This window comes from Phocoena sinus, chromosome 1 (genome assembly GCF_008692025.1).
Source record: "Phocoena sinus isolate mPhoSin1 chromosome 1, mPhoSin1.pri, whole genome shotgun sequence".
NCBI lineage: Eukaryota > Metazoa > Chordata > Mammalia > Artiodactyla > Phocoenidae > Phocoena > Phocoena sinus.
The window spans coordinates 4,126,452-4,148,567 of record NC_045763.1 but is presented as its reverse complement, the minus strand read 5'-3'; the positions used below and the strand labels follow the sequence as shown (position 1 = coordinate 4,148,567).

The 22,116-nt window shown below is 55.7% G+C and overlaps 1 protein-coding gene across 1 annotated transcript in view; it reads left to right on the top strand.

The window, feature by feature from the left end:
* The window catches only part of NPHP4 (nephrocystin 4), a 146,708-nt gene extending 136,042 nt beyond the window's left edge, over positions 1-10,666 (top strand). Inside the window, 12 exon segments of the mRNA XM_032627689.1 lie at positions 877-1,103; positions 1,229-1,415; positions 2,241-2,324; positions 5,655-5,811; positions 6,378-6,463; positions 7,038-7,123; positions 8,159-8,267; positions 8,269-8,331; positions 8,975-9,085; positions 9,087-9,161; positions 9,434-9,580; positions 10,113-10,666. Coding sequence (XP_032483580.1) covers positions 877-1,103; positions 1,229-1,415; positions 2,241-2,324; positions 5,655-5,811; positions 6,378-6,463; positions 7,038-7,123; positions 8,159-8,267; positions 8,269-8,331; positions 8,975-9,085; positions 9,087-9,161; positions 9,434-9,580; positions 10,113-10,253 — 1,473 coding nt within the window. The 3' untranslated portion in view covers positions 10,254-10,666.
* Positions 10,667-22,116: the final 11,450 nt, after the last annotated feature.

Sequence of the window (22,116 nt, the reverse complement as noted above, 5' to 3'; positions counted from 1 at the left end):
AAATCCCCAGGGAGAAACTAAAGGCCCTGCTTCAATTCCTCTGCTGGGGAAAGGCCAAAGTTTGGATATTGGAAGTCAGTCTCCAAAACAATTTAAGTGAGAGGTCAGATTTGGTCCTTACCTTCTGAGTTAGAGTCCGAAGGCCTTCAGATGCCTGGGCCTCCTTGGTTTGGAGGCCCTCAGCACCCAGCTGCCTCCCTAGCACGTGGGCATGCCTTCTACATCTTGGGCTTGCAAAGCAGCCTCCGACGGGCCTCGCTTTCTACTGCAAGGCACCCGAGAAAGATAAGCCTGTCCCAGCCTCTAGAACACATGTGGGGTGGCCAAGCCCATTGAAACATAAGGCATTGGAAGAAGGAGGTGGATGAAGGACCCACGCTGAGCCCACCAAGGCAGCGTGCCTAGGTCTGGACCCTGGCCCAGCTTGCGGTCAGTCAGGCCCGGCCACAGCCCCTCCTGGGGACTCTGCTCGCAGACAGGACTCCCGCTGTCACACTGGAGGCCTGGCCGGTGAGCTGGTCACCCGCCTTAGTTTGGGGACCATTCTTTCCTCTTTTATTGGTAGCTTCTGCTCTTAATTCCCAGTGTGCCAGGTGGGTGGTTGGAGTCTTGAGGGCATGCGGGCAGAGCCCTCCTTCCACGAGTACATCACCTGTGGGCAGAGGGAAGCCGGGGTGCTGCAGATGGGCAGCCCCATTCCCTGTCCCCCAGAGCTGTAGGTGGCCATTCCCAACTGACCCCGTGTCAGTGGGGGGTGGGGGGGCTGATTCCAAGGAGATGTGGTGTTTGGGGCAGGTGGGGAAGGGGCCAGAGAACAGCCCCCAAGCAGCAGGGCGCCCCGGGACCGTGGCCCCGCTTCGGCCCTTGTGTCCGCAGGCCCAGCAGAGCATGCGTACCCAGCACGCTCGGGACTTGCAGCTCATCGCTGCCTACCGGGAGCGCACCAAGGCCGAGAGCATTGCCAGCGCGCTGAGCATGGCCATCACCACGCGGCACACCATCCGTGCCACGCTGGGCGCCGCCGAGTTCTTCGAATTCGCTCTCAGGAACCCCGACAACACGCAGCACACCGTGACCATCTCGATCGACAGTGCTGAGCTCAGGTGGGAGGGCGGGGCGCCCCCTCGGGCCCGCAGCCCCGCCCGAAAGCCGAGCTGGTTTCGCCCCCTTGGGTCCTGGGACCGACTGGGAAGGACATTGTGCCCAGCGCCGTCTCCCCTCCCTCCAGCCTCATCCTGGACGGTCAGGAGTGGCGGTACTTCAAAGAGCTGGCCGGCCTGCACACACCCCTGGAGGAGGACATGTTCCACCCGCGGGGCAGCCTGGCCCCCCAGCTCTTCCTACGCCCCCGGGAGATGGTCCACATCCCCTTCAAGTTCCAGACCTTCTCTGCGGGTCCGCGGGCCTCAGCGCAGGTGGGGAAGGCCATTCTTCCCGTGCCGAGGGGGCTGGCTGGGCACCGGGGAAGCCCATTTGCCAAGTAACGTGGGAGATGGGGGCCTCCTCCCGTGCGGTGGGTTAGCCTTCGGCCGTCCCCTGCCCCACCTGCCTCTCCACACGTCCTGGCACCTACGCTGTGCCCAGTGGCCTCGTGGTTCACCTGGGCTCAGGAGAGGCTGGATCACCTCCTCTTCAGTCTCTTTGCTAAACTGGTAGAAGAGTCTTTCTTAAACCTCAGAAGAGCTAGTGTTTTCTGAACTCCCCAGTTACTACTGTTTGCCCACTTCTCATGTAGCGTTTGCTCCCCGACGTGAACCGCAGAGACTCTGGGGTTTCACGTCAGGGTGCGAGTGAGCACGTGATTTGGTAGGGCGGACGTGGCGTGCGCGTTTCTTCCTGACCTTGTGAGGTCAGCTCTGTAGGGCAGTGGTCATCACTGAGACGGGCGTGAGAGGCTCACAGGTTTCAGTGCAGGCTCTTTGGATGCACTTTTGGGGCAAGAGGTCATCAGGACAGTGATGAAGGTGTCAGACCTCTGGCTCCGGGTGGAGCTGGGTTACGGGACCTGACCCCCCCCGCCCCGCCACCCACAGCTCACACGGCCTCCGCTTCCTCTTTGGGGCTGTGGGCCGGTTAATAACAGCAGCCGCCTGGGGTTCACTCTGAGTGTAAACGAGACCCCGGAGTCCTGGGCCCAGGGCGGCGGCCGTTGCTACACGTGGAGGCCCCACTGGTAGGAAGAAGTGCCTGTCACCCTGGGCCTCCATCTCATGACCAGGGGGCCCCCTGGTTTCTCGCAGGCCTCTGCTGAGCTGAGACTCGAGAAGGACACGGATGCTGGGTCACCTTGTACGTCCAGCACGATGCCCACGAAACACGCCAAGGTAGGGGGGCAGGCCGCCCATCCGATGTTCCGAGGTCTTGCAGTGCCAGCCAGGGGTCTCGTGAGAGGACCAGGTGAAGCGCGTCATGGGCTCTGCTGTTTGTTACTAATGGTAAATAGGACTCAGTCCCGTTGCCACCTCAGGGGCGGCTTGTTTGCAGGGCACACTTTTCAACCCCCTGCCTGCCGATGGGATGTCCTTAGGGGAGGTTGGGACGCTGTCGTTTTGTAGGAATTTCTGAAGTTTTCTTGTTGTTTGTTTGTTTGGGGGACAGATGCCTTTTATAGGAGGTTGAAAGTAAAAACAGAAACACTCTTACGCCCGCCGCCCCCACCCTCACCCCGGGACAGATTTCGGTGCAGTTGCAGACTGAGGACCTGGCAGCCCTGTGTCCACAGCCCCATCCTCGGGGGAGATTTGCTGTGTTTTATGTAAATGTGGAGCCACAGCTTTGCCTTTGTCTAAAGGATATGTCGGCTCTTTATTTAGGGCTATAAATTAAATCTGAGAGGCTAATACGTTTTTCCTTACATGAGTTTGGAGTTTTAAAACAAATCCCAGATATCTTATTCAACGTGTATCTCTAACAGATAAGGACTTAAAAAAAAAGAACAAAAACCTGGCTACGTGACATCACTGCCCCCAAGTGAGTAACAAATCCTCAGGACAGCTCGATGTCCAGTCCGTGCTGGTAACTCATCTTATCACGGTCGGTTTGTGGGAGTTGGGGCCTGCTGTCCTCAATGCTCTGTCTGTGGAGACGCTGGGCGTGGGCCGGCCTCCGTGGGCCGGCCACGGCTTCACGTGCAGAGGCCACGGTCAGTGGCTGTTCGTGGTGGTTGACGTGTCCACTAAGGGTCCACTGCCCACATCCGTTATCCCACCAGGTGGAAAGCGGTGAAATCCTCTCACTGTTCTTGTACTTACTAGCTGTGACTCTTCTATAAAGAAGAGCTTTCCCCCATCAGCCGTTTGCTTACCCTGAATATATTGACACTTAATACCGGAAGGTCAGGATAAATGTTGGGTTCTTTCCCTTTATTTATCAATTGTAAAAATAATGAGTTGTGCCCTGGGAACATCCAAAGATGGTCAGTTTTGAGGGGTCTTATTATGAACTCGTGGTTTTATATTTGCTGTGTGGCAGGCACTGGGCTGTAAAACTGTTCTCTCTCTGGCCACGGCCATACCTTTCAAGTCAGCGCCTGTGCCTTTTTTTTTTTATTTTTTTTTTTAATTTTTTTTTTTTTTTTTTTTTTTTTGCGGTACGCAGGCCTCTCACTGTTGTGGCCTCTCCCGTTGCGGAGCAACAGGCTCCGGACGCGCAGGCTCAGCGGCCATGGCTCACGGACCCAGCCGCTCCGCGGCACGTGGGATCCTCCCACACCGGGGCACGAACCCGCGTCCCCTGCATCGGCAGGCGGACCCTCAACCACTGCGCCACCAGGGAAGCCCTGTGCCTTTTTTTTTTTAAACAGCTCTTTATTTTGAAATGTTCTCAAACTTAGACAAAAGTTAAAAGAATAGTGCAAAGAGTTCTCGTGAATTATTTACCCAGATTTCGCAGTTGCTGACATTTTATATTTGCTAGTTTTAATATCCACCGATGCTTCTTTTTTTTTTAAACTGAAGTGTAGTTGATTTACGATGTCCTGCCAGTCTCCGCTGTACAGCAAAGTGGCCCAGTTATACACAGAGACATTCTTTTTAGAATTTCTTCACTGATGTTGCGCGACGGTTGCCCGTTGGTGGCTTGCAGATTGCGTCGTTCCTTCCTTGTTCTAAGTGAGGCAGCACTTTGCCTTCATCCGTTCATTCCTGAAGTTTGTTTGTCAGCGTTATGGACCATGAATTCCTGTTTCATTCAGTGGCTTGTAATTTGTTCCTGTCTTTCTTTGTTTTGCTGCTCATCTTGTCCCGGCGGCTTGGGCTTCAAGCTGGCCCCTCTGTCCTTTTGACATGTCCCTGTCATTCTTGGAGCACTTCCTTCGTGCCTGGCGCACAAGATGTTCCGGAGTCGTCTTCCATTTTCCTGCCCCATTTCTGGAATCAGCCGTTTATCTAAGGCTTCTTTTAGCGGAGAACGGTGTTTAGAAACTGAAGTCTGGGTGCTGAGAGGGCTCATTACGACTGGGGTGTCCTTGCTTCCGGTCCTTCTGAGCAGAGAGAGCTGAGGAGTGTATGTCTGTGTGTGTGTCTGTGTGTGTCTGTGTGCACGACAGCTAAATAAACGGTCGGTCATTGTGGAGCTGAAGTCCCAGCGTAGCGGTGAAATTCCGGCAGGAGTGTCAGGGCACAGCTGCCAGGCATGAGGGTGCAGTGGTGGGGCTCGCCTCCCAGCAGATGTGGGAAGAGACGCGCGGGGCAGTGGCCTTCAGGTGATGCTCCAAGAAGGCAGAACCAACACTGTGGGTCGCTTAAAGACCCAAAGAGGGGAGAATGGTGAAGAAAAACGGGGGACGGTGACGACGAGTTCAGGAGGGGCTCCCTGGGGCGGACGGGCAGGGTGCTGAGGGCGCAGAGGCTGGGCAGTGTGCACCGGGTGCCTGTTCCAAGCCCACGTGGCCTCGTGGGTGGCTGCCCAGTTATAATTGGTCCCGTTACACATCTAAAAGATTTCACGATAAAACTCACCAAAGTGCAAGAGCGTCCTTTCCCACGTGGAAGGTTTGTCTGGGGGCCCGAGCTTGGCGCCAACCGATGTGGGAAGGTTTGATCCGCCTTGGGGTTGGCCGTTGTGCCGCCCTCTGTCCTGGGCCCTGAGAGCTCACCGGGCTGGCCGAGTCCTGGAATAAGACACCGGCTGCATCGTGTTCCCAGTTAGGACCTGTATTGGACAAATAAATTTTTTTAGTCAGTAACTTTTTTTTAAAGGAAGTTTGTATTTCTGGCCCTTTGGGTTTAAGCACAGCCCCCTTGTACCTTCTGGGGGACGTGCTCTGCTCCCACCCACGAGGACCTGGTGAGGTTAGTATCCAGATCCTTGCAGAACGACTTCCCAGCCTGCAGGCAGCGGGTGCGTCGGCGGGGGAGTTGGGGCCGCAGACCTTTCTCGCTGGCCTTTTTGGCACGTCCCTCCCCTCCGGGAAGTGGCAGGAGTGGCAGCCGTGCGTGGTCTGAGCATGTGGACCCTGTGCTGGGCCAGTCCTCGCAGGTGGGCACCTACGGCTGCAGACCCCGTGCATCTGACCACGCCTGTCCTTCCCACTTCGTGGGCGTGAGCGGACCCCATGGGTACCCCGTCCCTGTCCGTCCAGGGAGGCACCGTGCACACAGCTGCCCACAGCCCTCGTGTGGGTCCTGATGCTGCACCAGCTGCTCTCCCGGCAGGTTCTGTTCTGCGCAGGCAACGGCAAGCCCCTCGCCGTGCTCTGCCTGACTGTGGAGCTGCAGCCCCACGTGGTGGACCAGGTCTTCCGCTTCTACCACCCAGAGCTCACCTTCCTGAAGAAGGCCATCCGCCTGCTGCCCTGGCACACGCTTCCAGGCAGGTCCCGCTGTCCCCACGGCTGGCATTTGGCAGGTTCAACAGGTGGAAAAGGCTTCTCCCCAAGGGCGACAAGTGGTGTCCTTACATCTTCCTGCGATGCTCTTTAACAACACAGGGCACAGCTGTAAATCTGCCACTTGCCCCAGTCGTTTGTTTGACATGGTGACCTTCTCACCTCCTCTGAGGTGACAGGCGCCCTTGGCAGGCTGATTCCGTTCTGAAATCCACAGCCCTGGGAAGGTTGCCCGGCCTCTGGTGTCAGGCTCTGCTCTGCCCTCAGTCCTGGGCCTGGAGAGCTCTCCGGGCTCCCCTGCCCCTGCTGATTCATTTCCAGCCGGTGCCTTTAGAACAGATCCGAGTCTTTTACACCTGGCACTGGCTCCATGGCACCCCCGCTTCCTTTTGGTTAGTCTCTTGGGGTGAGTCCCCGGGGAGGCGGCTCGGAACGGAAGGGCCAGTGTCCACGCAGGCGGCAGTGTCCATCCCCCAGCAGGTTTCGTTGAACACCTGTGATGGCCCAGGCTTCCGGGAAAAGACATTTGTTGTGATGTTCCCCACTCCAGGTGCTCCCGTGGGGATGCCCGGTGAGGACCCCCCGGTCTACGTACGATGTAGTGACCCGAATGTCATTTGCGAGACCCAGAACATGGTAAGTTCTGTAGCGCCCTCCCGGGAAAATCCTTCCCCTCCAGGTCCCGCCCACTGTCTGCACCCCTGGTCTCCTGCAGCCTCTTCATTTGGGGTTTTTGCTTAAGTGGTTTCTTTCTAAGATGCTGAAGGGCTGCTTTGACATCGCCATGAGAGCTTTATGAATGAGTTTTCATTTTTTCTGCTAGCAGATCACTTCCTTGATTATCTGAATTTCAATTAAAAACAAAAAGACGTGAGGCAAACTGAATAAAGTGAGTGGTGATTAAGGCACTTACTAATTGCCTTTGTGTAAGGACAGCGGCCGTAATCGTATGGTGATTGGCTGGGAAACTGGGTGAAATCTCCTGCGGGATATCATTATTAAATTCGATATGAAATCAAGAAGTTAATGATTTTTTCTCTTTTGTAGTGACAAAAACAGTGAATTCTGATGAGTACAGAAAATGAAAAACGTGTTGGGGGAGGGGGCCTGGTTCACACCTGCGTTTGCTTCCTGCAGACTTGGGGGGCTGGGGTCAGAGCAGACAGGCAGTAGTGTGGCCGTGATGTGCACCCCCACCCCTGTCTGGCAGGGCCCCAGGGAGCCACAAGACGTGTTCCTGAAGGTGGCCAGTGGTCCCAGCCCGGAGATCAAAGACTTCTTTGTCACCATTTACGCGTGAGTACGTGGGCCCTGGTGGTCTGGAGGGTGGGAGAAGGCAGTGAGGAGGCAGGCTGGGGACTGCTGGTGGCACTGGAAGTGGGCCAGCCCTGGCTGCCTCTAAACTTGGGATGGGGGTGGGGGCCATCAGGCCTTTGGCCACATGAAGTGAGGTTCTCAGACTGGCCGGGGTCTTGCAAGGGTGCCTCTGCTCAGAGCGGCACCACAGCCTAAGGGACACGTTGGGAGCCCAGCCAGGAGAGAAACTCGAGGCTGCTTCTGCCCCAGCACAGTGCCAGGACGGCCCAGGCAGCCCTTGTCCCTGGGGTCCCCTCCCCGAGTCCGAGGGAATGCAGGCGGCGGTCCTGCCCAGGCCCCCCAAGGGGAGGTGGAAGGTGACATCATTTCCTTTGATGCCCGAGGACTGGGTGAAATGACCCCGGTCCCTTTACCTTTTCCTCTAAGTCGTATCTCCCAGCCCTCGAGACCCTTTAAAACCGGTGCAGGCTGGAGGGTTTTGGTGCAGCCCGCATGGGAACGGGCGGGGGTCTCCTGTGCTCAGTGCCCACCGGCTGAGGGGCAGCACCAAGCCTGCACCTGCTGTGGTGGTGGCCACAGACTGTTGTCCTGACGGCCCGTGGGGAGGTGATGCTGAGCCCCATTTACAACCAAGGGTCAGTGTCCTTGGGCACCAGGCAGCTCACGCCGGGCCCCAGGCTCAGGCCCACGTGACCTCCAAGCCCACGTTTCTCATCCACGCTGTGCTCCCCATGGACTTTGCTCCAGGCCTGGTTTGGGATTAAGCTGGCCCTAGGTGTGACATCTGCAGAAGCCCACGTTGCCCGGCCTCCAGAGTATCTGTTCAGGGTCAAAGTCACGCAGAGGCCGCAGACCTGCCTGAGAACTTCCACCTTGGAGGGAAGGTGGCCGAGCGGGTGACGGCGGCTGGACCCCAGCCCGCCCTCCTGGCCGCCTTTTCAGCTTCCTCGGGGCCCCTCCCCCGCGGTTGGTGTACTGCCCTCGCCCGACCGTGAGTGACTTCTGCCCGCGCAGGGACCGCTGGCTAGCGACGCCCGTCCAGACTTGGCAGGTCCACCTGCACTCCCTGCAGCGTGTGGATGTCTCCTGTGTCACAGGCCAGCGGACCCGCCTGGCCCTTGTCCCTCCGGGGCATGCAGACAGTTAGGAAAGTGAGGGCTTTCAGCTCCCACCCCCAGGAGCTGACGGTATGGCCTTCAGCGGGGGTGCATGCGGTTGGCTGTTGGGTTTTGCGGGTGTACCCTGGTCTCTCCCCACCCTTGCCCACCCCGGGGAGGGGGTGGGAGCTGGGCTGCGGCCTGGTGGTCGGTCCTGAAGACTTTGATAGAGTCTTCATTCAGATCCCCTTTAGAGATGTGCGTCGTGGGATGAGAGACACGTAAGCCCTGAAGGTGAATTTGTAGAATTGTTGGGAGGTAAATGTTTAACAGTTACCCTGGAATCAGTGCGGCTGCCAACCGTACATCTGGATAACGAGGGTGATGGGGACGCCCTGCCAGCAGGCCAGGGTTCAGAGCTGGGTCTGGCTAAGCTCTCTCTCCTGAGGCCGCTCTGACACTTAGGGGGTCACGCTGTGTGGGAGGGGACTCGCCCCGCACAGATGGGGACACAGACTGTGACCCGCAGGCATGGGTGCTGGTGGTGAGTTCTGGTCTGGCCTCAGATCGGGCCTTCTTACCTCTGACCCCATGCAGGCCAGGGGACTTCCCGCCCAGCGCAGGGGTTCCCCTGGGACCCTCTCAGCCCCTGGGCTGCGCGCCCAGGAAACCCCTCGTCTGCACGACTCGAGGGGCTGCCTCCCGACCTGCTTCTCCTCTGTTGTTCCTGAAGACGGACCCCAACGGCGTCTTTGTGCTGCCCCCTCACGGGGTGCAGGACCTGCACGTGGGCGTGAGGCCCCGCAAGGCGGGCAGCCGCTTCGTGCACCTCAACCTGGTCGACTGTGGACGCCCACCAGCTGGTGGCCTCGTGGCTCGTGTGCCTCTCCTGCGCCCACCCCTCATCTCCAAGGTCTGACGTGAGACGCGCGTGGGCCCACACGGTTCGGGTGGTGTGTCCTGTGACCTGGCCTGCCTAGATCGAGGCCAGGCCGGCGTTTCCTCCTCCCGGCCCCTCTGGCTGGGGGCCTGGGGGGTGGGTGTTTCCTCCTGTACCGTGAGCCCCTCGACCGGGAACTCGGGGGGCTTGTCTGCCGTATTTATTCAGCGTCTGGGGCCCAGGAGCGCAGGGCAGGCTTGGGAAGAAGTGGCTGGAGAAGGAGCCCGGGGCCAACTCCTGCCCTCCCCACAGGCCTTTGAGATCACGCTGCCTGCCGGGGCCGCCGGGAAGGGCGCCAACAAGCGCATCACCTACACCAACCCCTACCCCTCCCCGAGGGCCTACCGCCTGCACAGCGACCATCCCCACCTGCTGCAGTTCAAGGAGGACGCCTTCCAGGTGCGGGGCTGCACAGGGCGGGGGGCCTGGGCGCTGCTTCTCCCGGGACCCTGCCTTGGGGGCGTCAGCAAGTCCTGGGGGAGAAATGGCCTGTGGCCCGAGTGAGCCGCTTGCGGCCCCCAGGGGCACCCTCTGCTGAACTCTGCCCGGGCCTTTCTGACCCAACGCCCAGGCCCCGGCGGGGGAAAGCCCTGGGGCGACCTTCCCTGCAGTGTTGCAGCAGTTTCATCCAGGACTGGCCTGGCAAGTTAGGCCTTTATCTCCTGTGACCTCTTCAGGGAAAGTGAGCAGTGGCTTGGGCGGATCCGGGTCTGTCCCTCGCTGGAGGGTGTAGTTGACGCGTCTCCCGGGGCTTTGGGAGGAGTAGCCGGGAGGGCTTTGACAGTGACGCTGGGAAACTTGGTTCAGATCATGAGTGTATGTTCTGGGGCCTGCGAGCCTGGGGAATGTGTGTACGCCTGTGTGGAAGTGGCTGGAAGAGAGAGAGGGGGGTCAGCAGGGTGGGCGCTAGGACGGCGATGCTTCTTGCCAGGTCGGCGGAGGCGAGACCTACACCATCGGCCTGCGGTTTGCGTCCCGTCAGAAGGCCGGGGAGGAGGAGATTCTGATTTACATCAATGACCACGAAGACAAAAACGAGGAGACGTTTTGCGTGAAGGTCATCTACCAGTAAAGGAGCGGCGGGGGCCGTCCTGCCGCTGTTCGCTGTTCGGGGTCAGGCTCCTGTCCCGGAACTCGGCACCGTGGACTTGGCTGAGGGAGGTGGGGGTCGCCGTGCCCCTAGCCGTTTGCGATGCTCCCACCCAGTCAGGCTGCTGCCAGTACCAACCGCGTAGCAGCCCCACGGGAGTCCTGAACGTGGACGTGCGCGCCCCAGTGTACCCGGGGCCCGTTTCTCTCTGCGGCACACGGGGGATTGTCACCGTCTGTGACATTAGGATTTACTGTCAGCAAAATGTATTTTCTGAATCATTTTAAATGATAAAATTATGTTTGTAAACCGAGTTTTATACAAACACTATTATTTGCTATGTAATGTTTTTTATGCTGGTATTATTTCACGTCTTTTAAAAACGTTGTACGAAATACGAAATTTTTACACGTTTTCTTTTTGGCAGTTTTCTTGAGCGTTTTCTGCTGTTTTCACCATTGTCAGAGTTTTCTGTCTGCAGCATAAGCTTCCTTTTCCCTGGAGGATGACGTTGCCGAGGGACAGTCAGGTGGCCCATGGTTTGTGGCCTCTGGGAGAGGCTGCTTAGTCCTGACCTGAGGGGAGGGCAGCTCTGACCTCTGCTTCTGTTGTCACCTCTCCTGCTTCTGGTCCCCCTGCCTCCCTTTGTAAGGCCCCCGTGATGATATTGGACTTACCTGGAAGATCCAGGACAACCATTCTGTCTCAAGATCCTTAACTCCATCCCCTTTACCACGTGAGGTCACCCAGTCACGGCGTCCTGGGATCAGGTCAGGCCGGCGGGGAGGGGGCATTGTACTGCCCACCCCCATCCTGTTGTCCAGAACCTAGTCACTTGGCCACACCCAGCTCCGAGGGGTCTCAGAAATGTTGTCTTTCTTCCAGGCGGTCGTGTGTCCAGTTGACTTTGGGGGATGGTATCCCTAGCGGGGGAGCGGGGAAGGTTTAGCGGGGCAGCTAGTCATCTTTGCCCCAGCGCTGCTGGTGGGGATGGTGAGAAGTGGCCGGACGGGGAGCGTCCCAGGGGTGGAATCGGCAGAGTAAGTGACGGATTAGGGCTTAGAAACAGAAACTTTACCTTCAGTCTGTTGGAAAGATGGACAGAAAGGAAGCGCGCTGTCCCAGCCCCGGGGTGGTGAGGAGACAGCAGGGTGGTAGCCAGCTGTGCGCATGTGCAGACGGGAGACCAGACTCCCATGGAAAGTGGCCCATGGTGGGGGGTCTCTCTCTGCACCGTGAACCCAGGGGGGCTCCCCGTGATTGAGAGCAGTATGAGCCCTGGGAAATGAGCGGGCAGGCTCTTTGGAGAGACGGTCAGCAAGGCGGCCAGGGTCAGACGCACTGTAGGCAGGAGAGAGCATCGGCTGCCCCCAGGGAGCCTGATTTAGACCCCAGCCCCGTCAGCGGGGTTACGGACGGCACCTGCACTGGAACGGGGGCCAACCGCGCCACCTCGGGAGGGGCCCCTGCAGCACCCTGCAGCCTCCTGCCCACAGGTCCTCCCCGCCGGGCGTGTGCCCCCAAAGAGCGGCGTGGAGTTGGATTCTGGAGAAGAGAACCGCCTCAGGCCTATCTGCCAGTCTGCAGCGTGAGGACCCACCACGGGGCCCGTCTGTCTGTTGTTCGATGCTCCCTGCTGTCTTTTCAAGGGCGGCCTCTGCGTTTTGCACGCCTGCCGCGCGCACGGCACCATCTCAGCTCACCCACGCCCCGGGCCAGTCCAGGCCCAGGCCCCGCCACCAGGGACCAGGCCCCGGCGGGGAGTGTGTTTAGGAAGGAAGGCAGTTCTGGAGCCCAGTTGCTTGCTGTCCTGGGGGTACGCGGTGTCGGGGGGAGGTGGGCAGGGGACGCTTCGTTTCATCTCCTCCCATTTCCAGATGCTTCCAAGAGCCGGGTAATCTAGAGGCCGCTGCTCTTCCTAGAGGCAGATCCGCTGGGGGCGCACTTCACCCACACACAGCGGTGGGACCTCAGCAGCTTCCTTACCCCACGTCTAGTCTGCACGGCAGAGACTGCAGTGGGGGCCGTTCAGGCCTTTCTGTAGCTCAGGCCGCCGTCCCCAGCGAGCTGTGCCGAGGGGCCGGCAGCAGCCCTGCCCTGGCTGGAGGTGGGGTCGGGGGCGCCCCTCCCCACTGTGCCCGGGGGGCCCGCAGGCTGCAGGTGCAGGAGCTGAGGGTGGCGGGGCGCTCGAGGAAGCAGCGGCCGGCCTTGGCGAGAGAGAGGCCATCAGCCAGGGATGCCCATTCTCTGGCCCTCACTCCCTCGTTAGTTCATTCTTTCATCCATCCGACCTTGGCTGTGGGCGCTCCTCCGGGCTCTGTTTGTGCAGGAGGTGTGGACACTGTGGTGTGTTGAGACGGACACCTTCCCTGCCCCAGGTCAGGAGCTGACCTTCTGGGGGGCTCAGACGATAAAAAGTGGGTACAACATAGACGGTCGGCTGGGTGGTGATAAAGTCTGTAAGCGGAAGGGCAGGAGCAGGGCGTGGAGCGGGTTGATGTCAGAAGGAGGGACTGAGCGGGTGGCGGGTGAGAAGGGAACGGGAAGGGGTGGAGGGGCCGGGGTAGGTCTCGGGCTTGTGGGCTGCAGGCTGATTCTCGGGTGATGCAGGGGTGACGGGGCTGGGCTGGACAGGTGCCTCGCCTCAGGGCCAGCAGCGGGGGCCACATTAGTGACCTGCCTTCCCCAGTGGCCACTGCGTCGGCGCCATGGGGGCTGGTGAAGCTGGGCTCAGCTGGGTCGGGGGGCGTGGGGGGCGGTCCACGCTTTTTTAAGTCAGAAAAGTAGACTCTCTACACACAGAGGACCTTTCCCTTTGCCCTTTTTCCCGTCCCCTCCTCCAAACGCCCTCCCCCCGGGGACTGTGGCCTTCTGGTCACTCTGGCACGCACACCCCTCTGTTCTTGAGCGCCGGTGAGGATTTGAAGCCTCTCCCAGGAGTGAGAATCGGGCACAAGATGGGGGCTTTTGCTTGTCAAAATTTATGCCGTTCTGAGCGTTTTTTCCTTCCCTTTCTTTTTCCTTTTTTTTTTCTTTTCTCACAAAAAAGAGAGATTTTAAAAATTATATTTATTTATTATTTATTTATCTTGTCTGCACGGGTCTCAGTTGTGGCACACGGGCTCTTAGTTGCAGCGTGTGGGATCTAGTTCCCTGGCCAGGGATGGAACCCGGGCCCCCTGCACTGGGAGCGCGGCGTCTTACCCACTGGACCCCCAGGGAAGTCCTGAGAGATTTCTTTTGCGATAAATTTTCAGTGTTAAATAAAAGCCATGGCTGTGATCTGCCATCTTGGGGCTCTTCTGCTGGGGCCCAAAGCCCAGGTCAAGTTCACTTGCGCTCTGGGTTGCAAAACCCGGGCCTTCTTCCTTCCTTTATGAACCTGAGGTGTCCTGCCCCGACGCCCTAGACGTGGACTAGTATTTTCATCTAACTTCTGACTTCCTGGGGGTCAGTTCCCTGGCCCAGCTGGCATGTGCAGAAGCGCCAGGTGATTTACACGAGAAAGCGGGGGCCCAGCCCGCTCCTCGGTGGATCTGCCGTAAGGGCTGGGAGCTGCTGCTTCTCCTGCACAAAGACGCACCATCTTTCAAAGGGAACCTTATCATTTCCATCAAGGGCGTTTTTAGCATTAGTATTTTATTTCTTCCCTTCTGTCCCTCCTCCTCCCACCCCGGCCGAAAGCTGCTTTTAACTAAATGGAGTGAAATGAAAGCCAGATTAGCTGCTTTGCTTTGCTCATGTCTGATAATGATTTAATGCTATGTTTTTATCTACTTAGAAATAAATTAAGGCGCCTTTTAAAACTGTTACCTCAGGTTCGAAGAGGTTGGGGAAAACAACCGTTCTGTTTCCTTAGCGACTTTTTTTCCTCCCTGTGGAGAAGGTTGGGGTGTATGCAGCTGTAACCCCCAACAATATGGACGTAGTGGTTTTAGTTTTATTTTCAGGGACGTGTGCTGAGACCTTTACAAAGAAGGAGCAGGAGAGGAGGGGAGCGAGGGAAACAGCCCGTGGCCTCGAGAAGTCGTGCAAGTGCGTCCGTGTCTGGCGTGTCTTGAGCACCGTGGGGGTCTCCCTGGTCCCATGTGGGACGCTGCCCTCGAGTCTGAGGGACAGACAATTAATCCAGAGGCCCTTCCTGCTGGTGGAGGGGGCGGAGCTCCACATACAGTCAAAACCTTGTCATCAGGACACGTCTGCTGGCGTGCCACATGGGCCCCCATGGCTCTCCTGATCCCACAGCAAAGCCAGGTCTGAGCTGGTTATGGGGGGCTGTGCAGGGCCGAAGGAGCCTGCTCTCCGTGTCGGGGAAGGCCCGCCTTGGGGCAGCCAGCCATGTGTCATCGGTGTCACCACACTTCTCCTTGCCTCTCCAAGGCTGTTCAGGGGACCCTGAAAGCCAAGTGCAAGTCAGAGGGTGATCTAGTGTCCCCACAATATCCATGTCCACCGAGAACCTCAGAATATGACCTTATTTGGGAACAAGGTCTTTGCAGGTGTCCTTAAGGTAAGGATCGAGATGGAGTCATATTGGGACCATTAAGGTGGTCCCTAAATCCAGTGAGTGTCCTTTAGGAGACAGAAAAGGACACACAGAGAAGGTCGTACGATGGTGGAGGCCAAGATTGGGGTGATGCGTCTGCTGGTCGAGGACCACCAAGGATTGCTGGGAGCCACCAGCACCTAGGACAGGGGCCTGGGACCCATCCTCCCTCAGAGCCGCCCGAAGGACCTCTGGCCTCCAGAGCTGCAGGAGAATATACTTCTGTTGGATTAGGCCACCTGGTCACTTGTGACGGCAGCCCCAGGGGTCTTAAATATCCACGTGACCAGCGAATCAAGATTTCTGGTCTTTGGGAGGGAGGGCCAGGTATAAATCTAAAGAGTGACCCGTAAACAGGGCGACCCTTTGCTGTGTGTGGCCGTCCCCCGGGCAGAGGTGGCTTCCTGCAGCAGCGGGGCCGCTCGGAGGAGCCGCGTCAGCCTCGAGTGTCTGTCATCTCGGTTGTCAGATCCCGAATTGATCTGTGAATCAAGGCTCTAAAGATACATTTCATTGCAAGAATTCAACCTTGAAATAATCACACATCAAAGTGATGAGTCTGTCTCCAAGAGGCAAAGTCACTAAGACGAGTGTTATGACGACACTTAAGGGAAAGGAAGGGGCAGAACAGTCTCCTTGCCCCCAAAAGCTGAGTGTGCCCGAGGCTCAGGGGACGCCCAGGTCGGAATGGGTGTGAGGCCGGTGGGAAGGGCCCCGGGCTGCAGGCGACTCTGTCCTTCTAGATCTCTCCCTCTGCAGCTCTTCGGCTTCTCGCGGCCTCCAGCCTTCAGTGGGTGAGGCAGAGGCAGGAATCCTGCAGAGGCCGCGGGCCCTGAACTCTCTCTCTCTCTCGGCTCGTCCGCCCTCTCCCTCACCTTGGCTGGGCAGTGGGTATGGGCAGAACGGATCCAGACGGGCCTGAATCCTGGCTCAGCTGTGGCCTGCAGCTGTGGCCACTCTGGGGGTGCCTTCTTCTCCTGTGTGAGGTGGGGTCCTCAGTCTCTGTGTGAAGTAGGGTCCTCAGTGTCCTGTGTGAGGTGGGGTCTAGGATCTCCTACCGCTTAGAATCTTCTTAGGATCTGGGTTTCATGCAGCGGCGGGGAGCTCAGGTCTAGTGCGATGGCCTCAGGACCGTTCCCAAGCATCGTCCCCATCCCGCCAGGCGGCTCTGAGTGCAGTGCCCGCCTTGGGAGCCGTTTTTCCTTCCACCCTGATTGCGGGCCTGGCTGGGTGACGTGCTTTGGCTGTGGCCTGGGGCCGCAGGTTCTGTGGCTGTGTCCCAGATGGGCTGCTCTCTCCCTGGGCCCCGGGCTTGGTTGCAGGGAGGGGAGGAGAGGAGGGTGGCTCCTCTCGCAGCTGGCGGCCTCCCAGTAGCCTGTTACACTTTGTTCAGATGTTTTTTAGAAGTAAGGATTTGAAACGTTTGGTCCTTTTTGAACCAAATATAAACTTTGACCCTTTCTTCCACTTGCCCGGTTAGTGTTGGACTCCAGCTCTGGCAGCTGAACGGCGGGGCTCAGAAATGTGATCTCATGAGTCCCTGGAGACACCAGTGCTCCTGTCTGGGTGCCCCGTGCGCTCTCAGGACCCTCGTGTTCCAGATTCCAGATCACCCCTTCTTACACATCCAGGCCAAAGAAAGTGAAGGCGGGTTCTCGTGTGTGTGGTTGTCATCGTCCGTGTCTCCCTGAGCTGTGCAGCGCTGGGCAGGGCTCGTGGCTTCTCTAGGAGGTCATGAGGGCAGAAGACACATCGTGGGGATGACTGACCCACACCCTGACCTCGCGGCTCACTGGCCTATGTGGCCCCAGTCATTGCTGCCTCCCCACCTGGGTTAGTCACCTGTCCCAACAAGCGCCGCAGATGTGGGCTTAAACAACAGAAATCAGTTCTCTCCAGAAGGCTGGGAGGCCAAGATCAAGGTTTCGGCCAGTTGGTTTCTCCTGAGGCCTCTCCCCTTGTCTTGTGAACGTCTTCTCCCTGCATCTTCCTACGGTCTGCCTTTGTATTTATCTATGGCATGATTTTCTCTTCTTGTAAGAACATGAGTCCTGTTGGATTAGGACCCACCCTTATGGCCTCACTTTACTTAACCACCTCTAAGACCCCATCTCCAAACAGTCGCACTCGGAGGTCCTGAGGGTTAGGACCTCAACAGATGAATTTGGGGGATGTGATTCAGCCCCTGACACAGACCTCTGGCTGCCACCCTCATGCTTACCCCCCTGCCCCCTCTGCGTCTTGCCCCCTTCCCTTGCCTCCTGTTCTCACAGCCCCTTCCTTTCATTACCGCCATACCCTGAGACCCCTGGCCGTCACAACTGCTGGGGGGAGGCCCCCTCTGTCGGGCCCGCAGGCAGCGGAACAGGGAGACGGGCTCTCAGCCATGCGCGGAGTCTGTCCTTGGATCTGTGGCCCTAACCCTCAAATAGGCCTCAGGCAAATGGCCCTACCACACCTTCCTGGCTTCCAGAGAGCGGCCCACCCCTGCTCCTTTCTTCTCAGACCACCCAGCGCCCACCCTCAGAGTCGGCTGCTAACCTTGCCTCACCCTTCATGGAGGAAAGAGGAGCCACCAGACCAGAACCTTCCTGTGGTCCCACCGTGATCTGTGACCCGGCTGTGCCCGAGGCAGCCGCCATCTCGCCTGCCCTGACAGAGGACCAGGTGTCCTGGCCCCCACGGGGGCCCGAATCCCACCCCTCTAACTCCTGCCCTTCTGTCTTTCCTGGAACCCTCCGCATACAGCCGTTCTCGATCACCCATCTTCAAAAGAAAAGCCATTTCTTTCTCCATTCTCCCCTAACCCTACCACCTGCTCTGTTCCTCTGGAGAGAAAATCTTGCCAGCGTTGTCTGTGTCCAGTGTCTGAAGCCTGCCCCCATCCCCCCGCCATCATTCTCTCTCCTGCCGCACGGAGACCTCGCTTTCAAGCTTACCTATGTCCCCTGTGAAGCCAGGCCCATGGTCACTGTCTGTCCTCTTTGCTCTGGCTACCTGGCACCGTGGCTCCCCTGTCTGGTCTCCTGGAGTTGGGCGGGGGGGACGCATTCTCCTGCTTTTCCTCCAGCCTCTGCCCCCTCGTCAGCCGGCCTTTGACTGCCACCCGTCCTCAGCCCCTCTGTCCTGGTGGCCGCCTCCTGTCCCCTGATTCTAAACAGCGTGGCCACATCTGTCACCCCTCACACCCGTACTGTGGCCCTGACATTTTCCAGCACCGCCTCGGGCTGCTGTCTGGGCGGTTCCCAAACCTGCTTCTCCTCTGTAGATGGTTCCCAAACTCTGCTCGCTTGGGGTGGCCCCCGTTTCCTGCCAGAGCTTCCACTCACCTAGAGGTACCGTACATTCAAGCCCATTCCCCTGTGATGGGAATCTAGGTGTTCCCAATTTTCCTATAATAAAATGCTGCAATCGATAAGCTTGTACGTGTACTTTCATGTTCTCCTGTGAATGTTCTGTAGAATTGAGCCTACTATCGGATTTACCGGGTCCCCTAAAAAGTGAAACATGTTTTTCTTTTTATTTATTTTATTTTTTCTAAAGGATTAGAAATCACAACGTTGATTATTTATTTAATTATTTATTTGGCCGTGCCGGGTCTTAGTTCCCACATGTGGGATCTTTTGGTTCCAGCATGCGGAATCTTTAGTTGAGGCATGTGGGACCTACTACCCTGACCAGGGACTGAACCCAGGCCCCCTGCATTGGGAGCGTGGAGTCTTAGCCACTGGACCACTAGCATTTAATAATAGTAATGTTCCCAGCAAAGAACAAACCTGCATTCTACCATGGGTCGAAAACTCTTTGTGGGCTCTTTGGAAAACATTACTTAATGTTTTCCTTAATTAGAATCAATTACGAGACCCTAGTAAAGAAATAAGTCCAAATATGAGATTCTAAGACCTCACACTGTGAAAACATCTTTTCGCTTTTAAAGTTAAATGTGTACTTTGTTAAACGATTCAAACGATACCAAAGAGTATAAAATAAAAATTTAAACATTCTCTCTTCCCCCCACAGCTTCCAGTAACACTTCCCAGAGGACGCTACTGTTTCTCTTGGATCCTTCTAGGATATGTTTATGCATTTTAGTGCAGAAATAGGTGTACTTTTATTTGCACGTGGGGTAACATTCTTTTTGCTCACTTCATTCTTTATCCTAGCGATCTTTTCAAAATGTGACATACAGATCTTGCCGAGTCGTTTGTATCGACTTATTGCCATACATGTTTATAGTTTTAGTTTTAAAATATACATTCAGAAGAGTATCTACAACTTAAATATGGTTTAAAGAATAACGCTACAGTGAATACTTATGAAACCACCACATAGAGAAATGGTATCTTTAAAAAATTTTTTCATTTTAAAACTCTAGGCTGGTCTCAAGAACACAGCTGCCTTTTGTGTATTGATCTATAACTGGCGACATGGCTAAACTCGTTTATTAATTTTAATACTTTGGCTGTAGGGTTATGTTAGGGTGGCCGTGTGAATACTCATATCATCTGTGAGCGTGACAGCCTTCTTTCTCCCTGTCCAATCCTTATCTCTTTTTTATTTCTCTTGCTTGTCCAAATGCACTGGACGAGGCTTTCTAGAAAAATATTCCATAGGAATGGGCGTAGTGCACATCCCTGTTTTGTTCCTGATTTTAAAGAAGGTGCTGTCAGTGTGTCACCATCAACATGAACTTGTGTAACCACAGTGCCCTGTCTGAGGAACACCCTGTAGAACCAGGGTTCCGTGGAGGTCACTTTGGAAACCGCTTCTCTGCAGGGTTTTGGAATCGAGGAGTCCGGATTTTATCCTTTACTGGTGATGGAGGCGGGCTCATACTTCTGTACTAGATTGCCCTGTTAAAGTTCAGATGTAACTTTATGAGTCCTGATCGACCACTTCTCACAGTAATGGGACTCTTGGCCCTGGGCACAGCTCCCACCATGGCCAACTTCACCAGAAAGCGCCCTCACTTGGGAATGTCACTGGGTCTCACTGGTCCCAGCCATGTGTGGACAGTGGGGTTAATCCCCCGAGAGCATTAGCTGTGCTCAGTTCCCCTCTCACACCATGAACAAAAAATAGGCCTCTAGCATCTTTTTAAAAAAAGTTTTATAAATTTATTTATTTATTTATGGCTGCATTGGGTCTTCGTTGCTGTGCGTGGGCTTTTCTCTAGTTGCGGCGAGCGGGGGCTTTGTTGTGGTGTGCAGTCTTCTCATCGCGGTGGCTTCTCTTGTTGCAGAGCACGGGCTCTAGGCACGCAGGCTTCAGTAGTTGTGGCACGTGGGCTCAGTAGTTGTGGCTTGCGGGCTCTAGAGCGCAGGCTCAGTAGTTGTGGCTGAAGTGCTTCGTTGCTCCGTGGCATGTGGGATCTTCCCGGACCAGGGCTCAAGCCCGTGTCCCCTGTAATGGCAGGCAGATCCTTAACCACTGCGCCACCAGGGAAGCCCAGGCCTCTAGCATCTTGAGGGGTATTGGCTTCAGATGAGTCAGCCCAGCTGGAGGCAGATGGCCCCACTCAACATGCCAAGATGGGCGTTGAGAAATAGGCTTCCTGAGTCTTGCAGCCCAGACCTCAGGGCCTTTGCAGGAAGGAAGCACAAAGTAAATGCTTGAAGAGGGGTTTGCTGACCTGCTAAGCTGGTCTCTGCAGAGGGTCTGGGAAAGCATGATTCACCTCTTACGACCCATCGTGCTGTGCATCCCACGCGTGGAGTGATAATGGAAATGACCCAAGAGACCCACAGGGAAGCAGCAGCGTCACACCCTCGGTCATGCTGTATCCCGCTGTCAGGAACCCCAGGATGAGCCCCTGGGGCATGCTGCCAAACCCCGTCCTTTCTGAGACTGTGAGCTACTAATTGCGGCTCTCACCAAAGGAGAGACTGGCTCGGGTCAACGATTTAAGTAAACCTCAGGCTTGGATTTATTCCAGCTATTACCCCTTCATGTAGGTAAGCTCAGGGATCAATTATTTTGGATCAAATTTTTGGTTCAGTTGTTTTTTAAAGGAAGAGATGCATTTCTGTGTTTTTTTTAGCATCTTTATTGGAGTATAATTGCTTTACAATGGTGTGTTAGTTTCTGCTGTACAACAAAGTGAATCAGCTATACGTACACATATATCCCCATATCCCCTCCCTCTTGCGTCTCCCTCCCACCCTCCCTATCCCACCCCTCTAGGTGGTCACAAAGCACCGAGCTGATCTCCCTGTGCTATGCGGCTGCTTCCCACTAGCTATCTATTTTACGTTTGGTAGTGTATATATGTCCATGCCACTCTCTCACTTCATCCCAGCTTACCCTTCCCACTCCCCACGTCCTCAAGTCCATTTTCTGTGTCTGTGTCTTTATTCCTGTCCTGCCTCTAGGTTCTTTAGAACCATTTTTTTTTTTTTAGATTCCATATATATGTGTTAGCATATGGTATTTGTTTTTCTCTTTCTGACTTAACTTCACTCTGTATGACAGACTCTAGGTCCATCCACCTCACTACAAATAACTCAATTTCGTTTCTTTTTATGGCTGAGTTATATTCCATTGTACATATGTGCCACATCTTCTTTATCCATTCATCTGTCGATGGACACTTAGGTTGCTTCCATGTCCTGGCTATTGTAAATAGAGCTGCAATGAACATTGTGGTACATGACTCTTTTTGAATTATGGTTTTCTCAGGGTATATGCCCAGTAGTGGGATTGCTGGATCATATGGTAATTCTATTCTTAGTTTTTTAAGGAACCTCCATACTGTTCTTCATAGTGGCTGTACCAATTCACATTCCCACCAGCAGTGTGAGAGGGCTCCCTTTTCTCCACACCCTCTCCAGCATTTATTGTTTCTAGATTTTTTGATGATGGCCATTCTGACCGGTGTGAGATGATATCTCATTGTAGTTTTGATTTGCATTTCTCTAATGATTAGTGACGTTGAGCATCCTGTCATGTGTTTGTTGGCAGTCTGTATATCTTCTTTGGAGAAATGTCTAGTTGGGTCTTCTGCCCATTTTTGGATGGGGTTGTTTGTGTTTTTTGATATTGAGCTGCATGAGCTGCTTGTAAATTTTGGAGATTAATCCTTTGTCAGTTGCTTCATTTGCAAATATTTTCTCCCATTCTGAGGGTTGTCTTTTCGTCTTGTTTATGGTTTCCTTTGCTGTGCAAAAGGAGGTTTATTTTTTTAATGAAAATTTGTTTAATAGTGAAGAGAGTGAGTATGGATTGCTCTGAGTTACTGGATCCCGATGCGTGTGTATTTGCATCAAACCTTTTGCAGGCTGGGCTCGAAGCCTCTGGTGC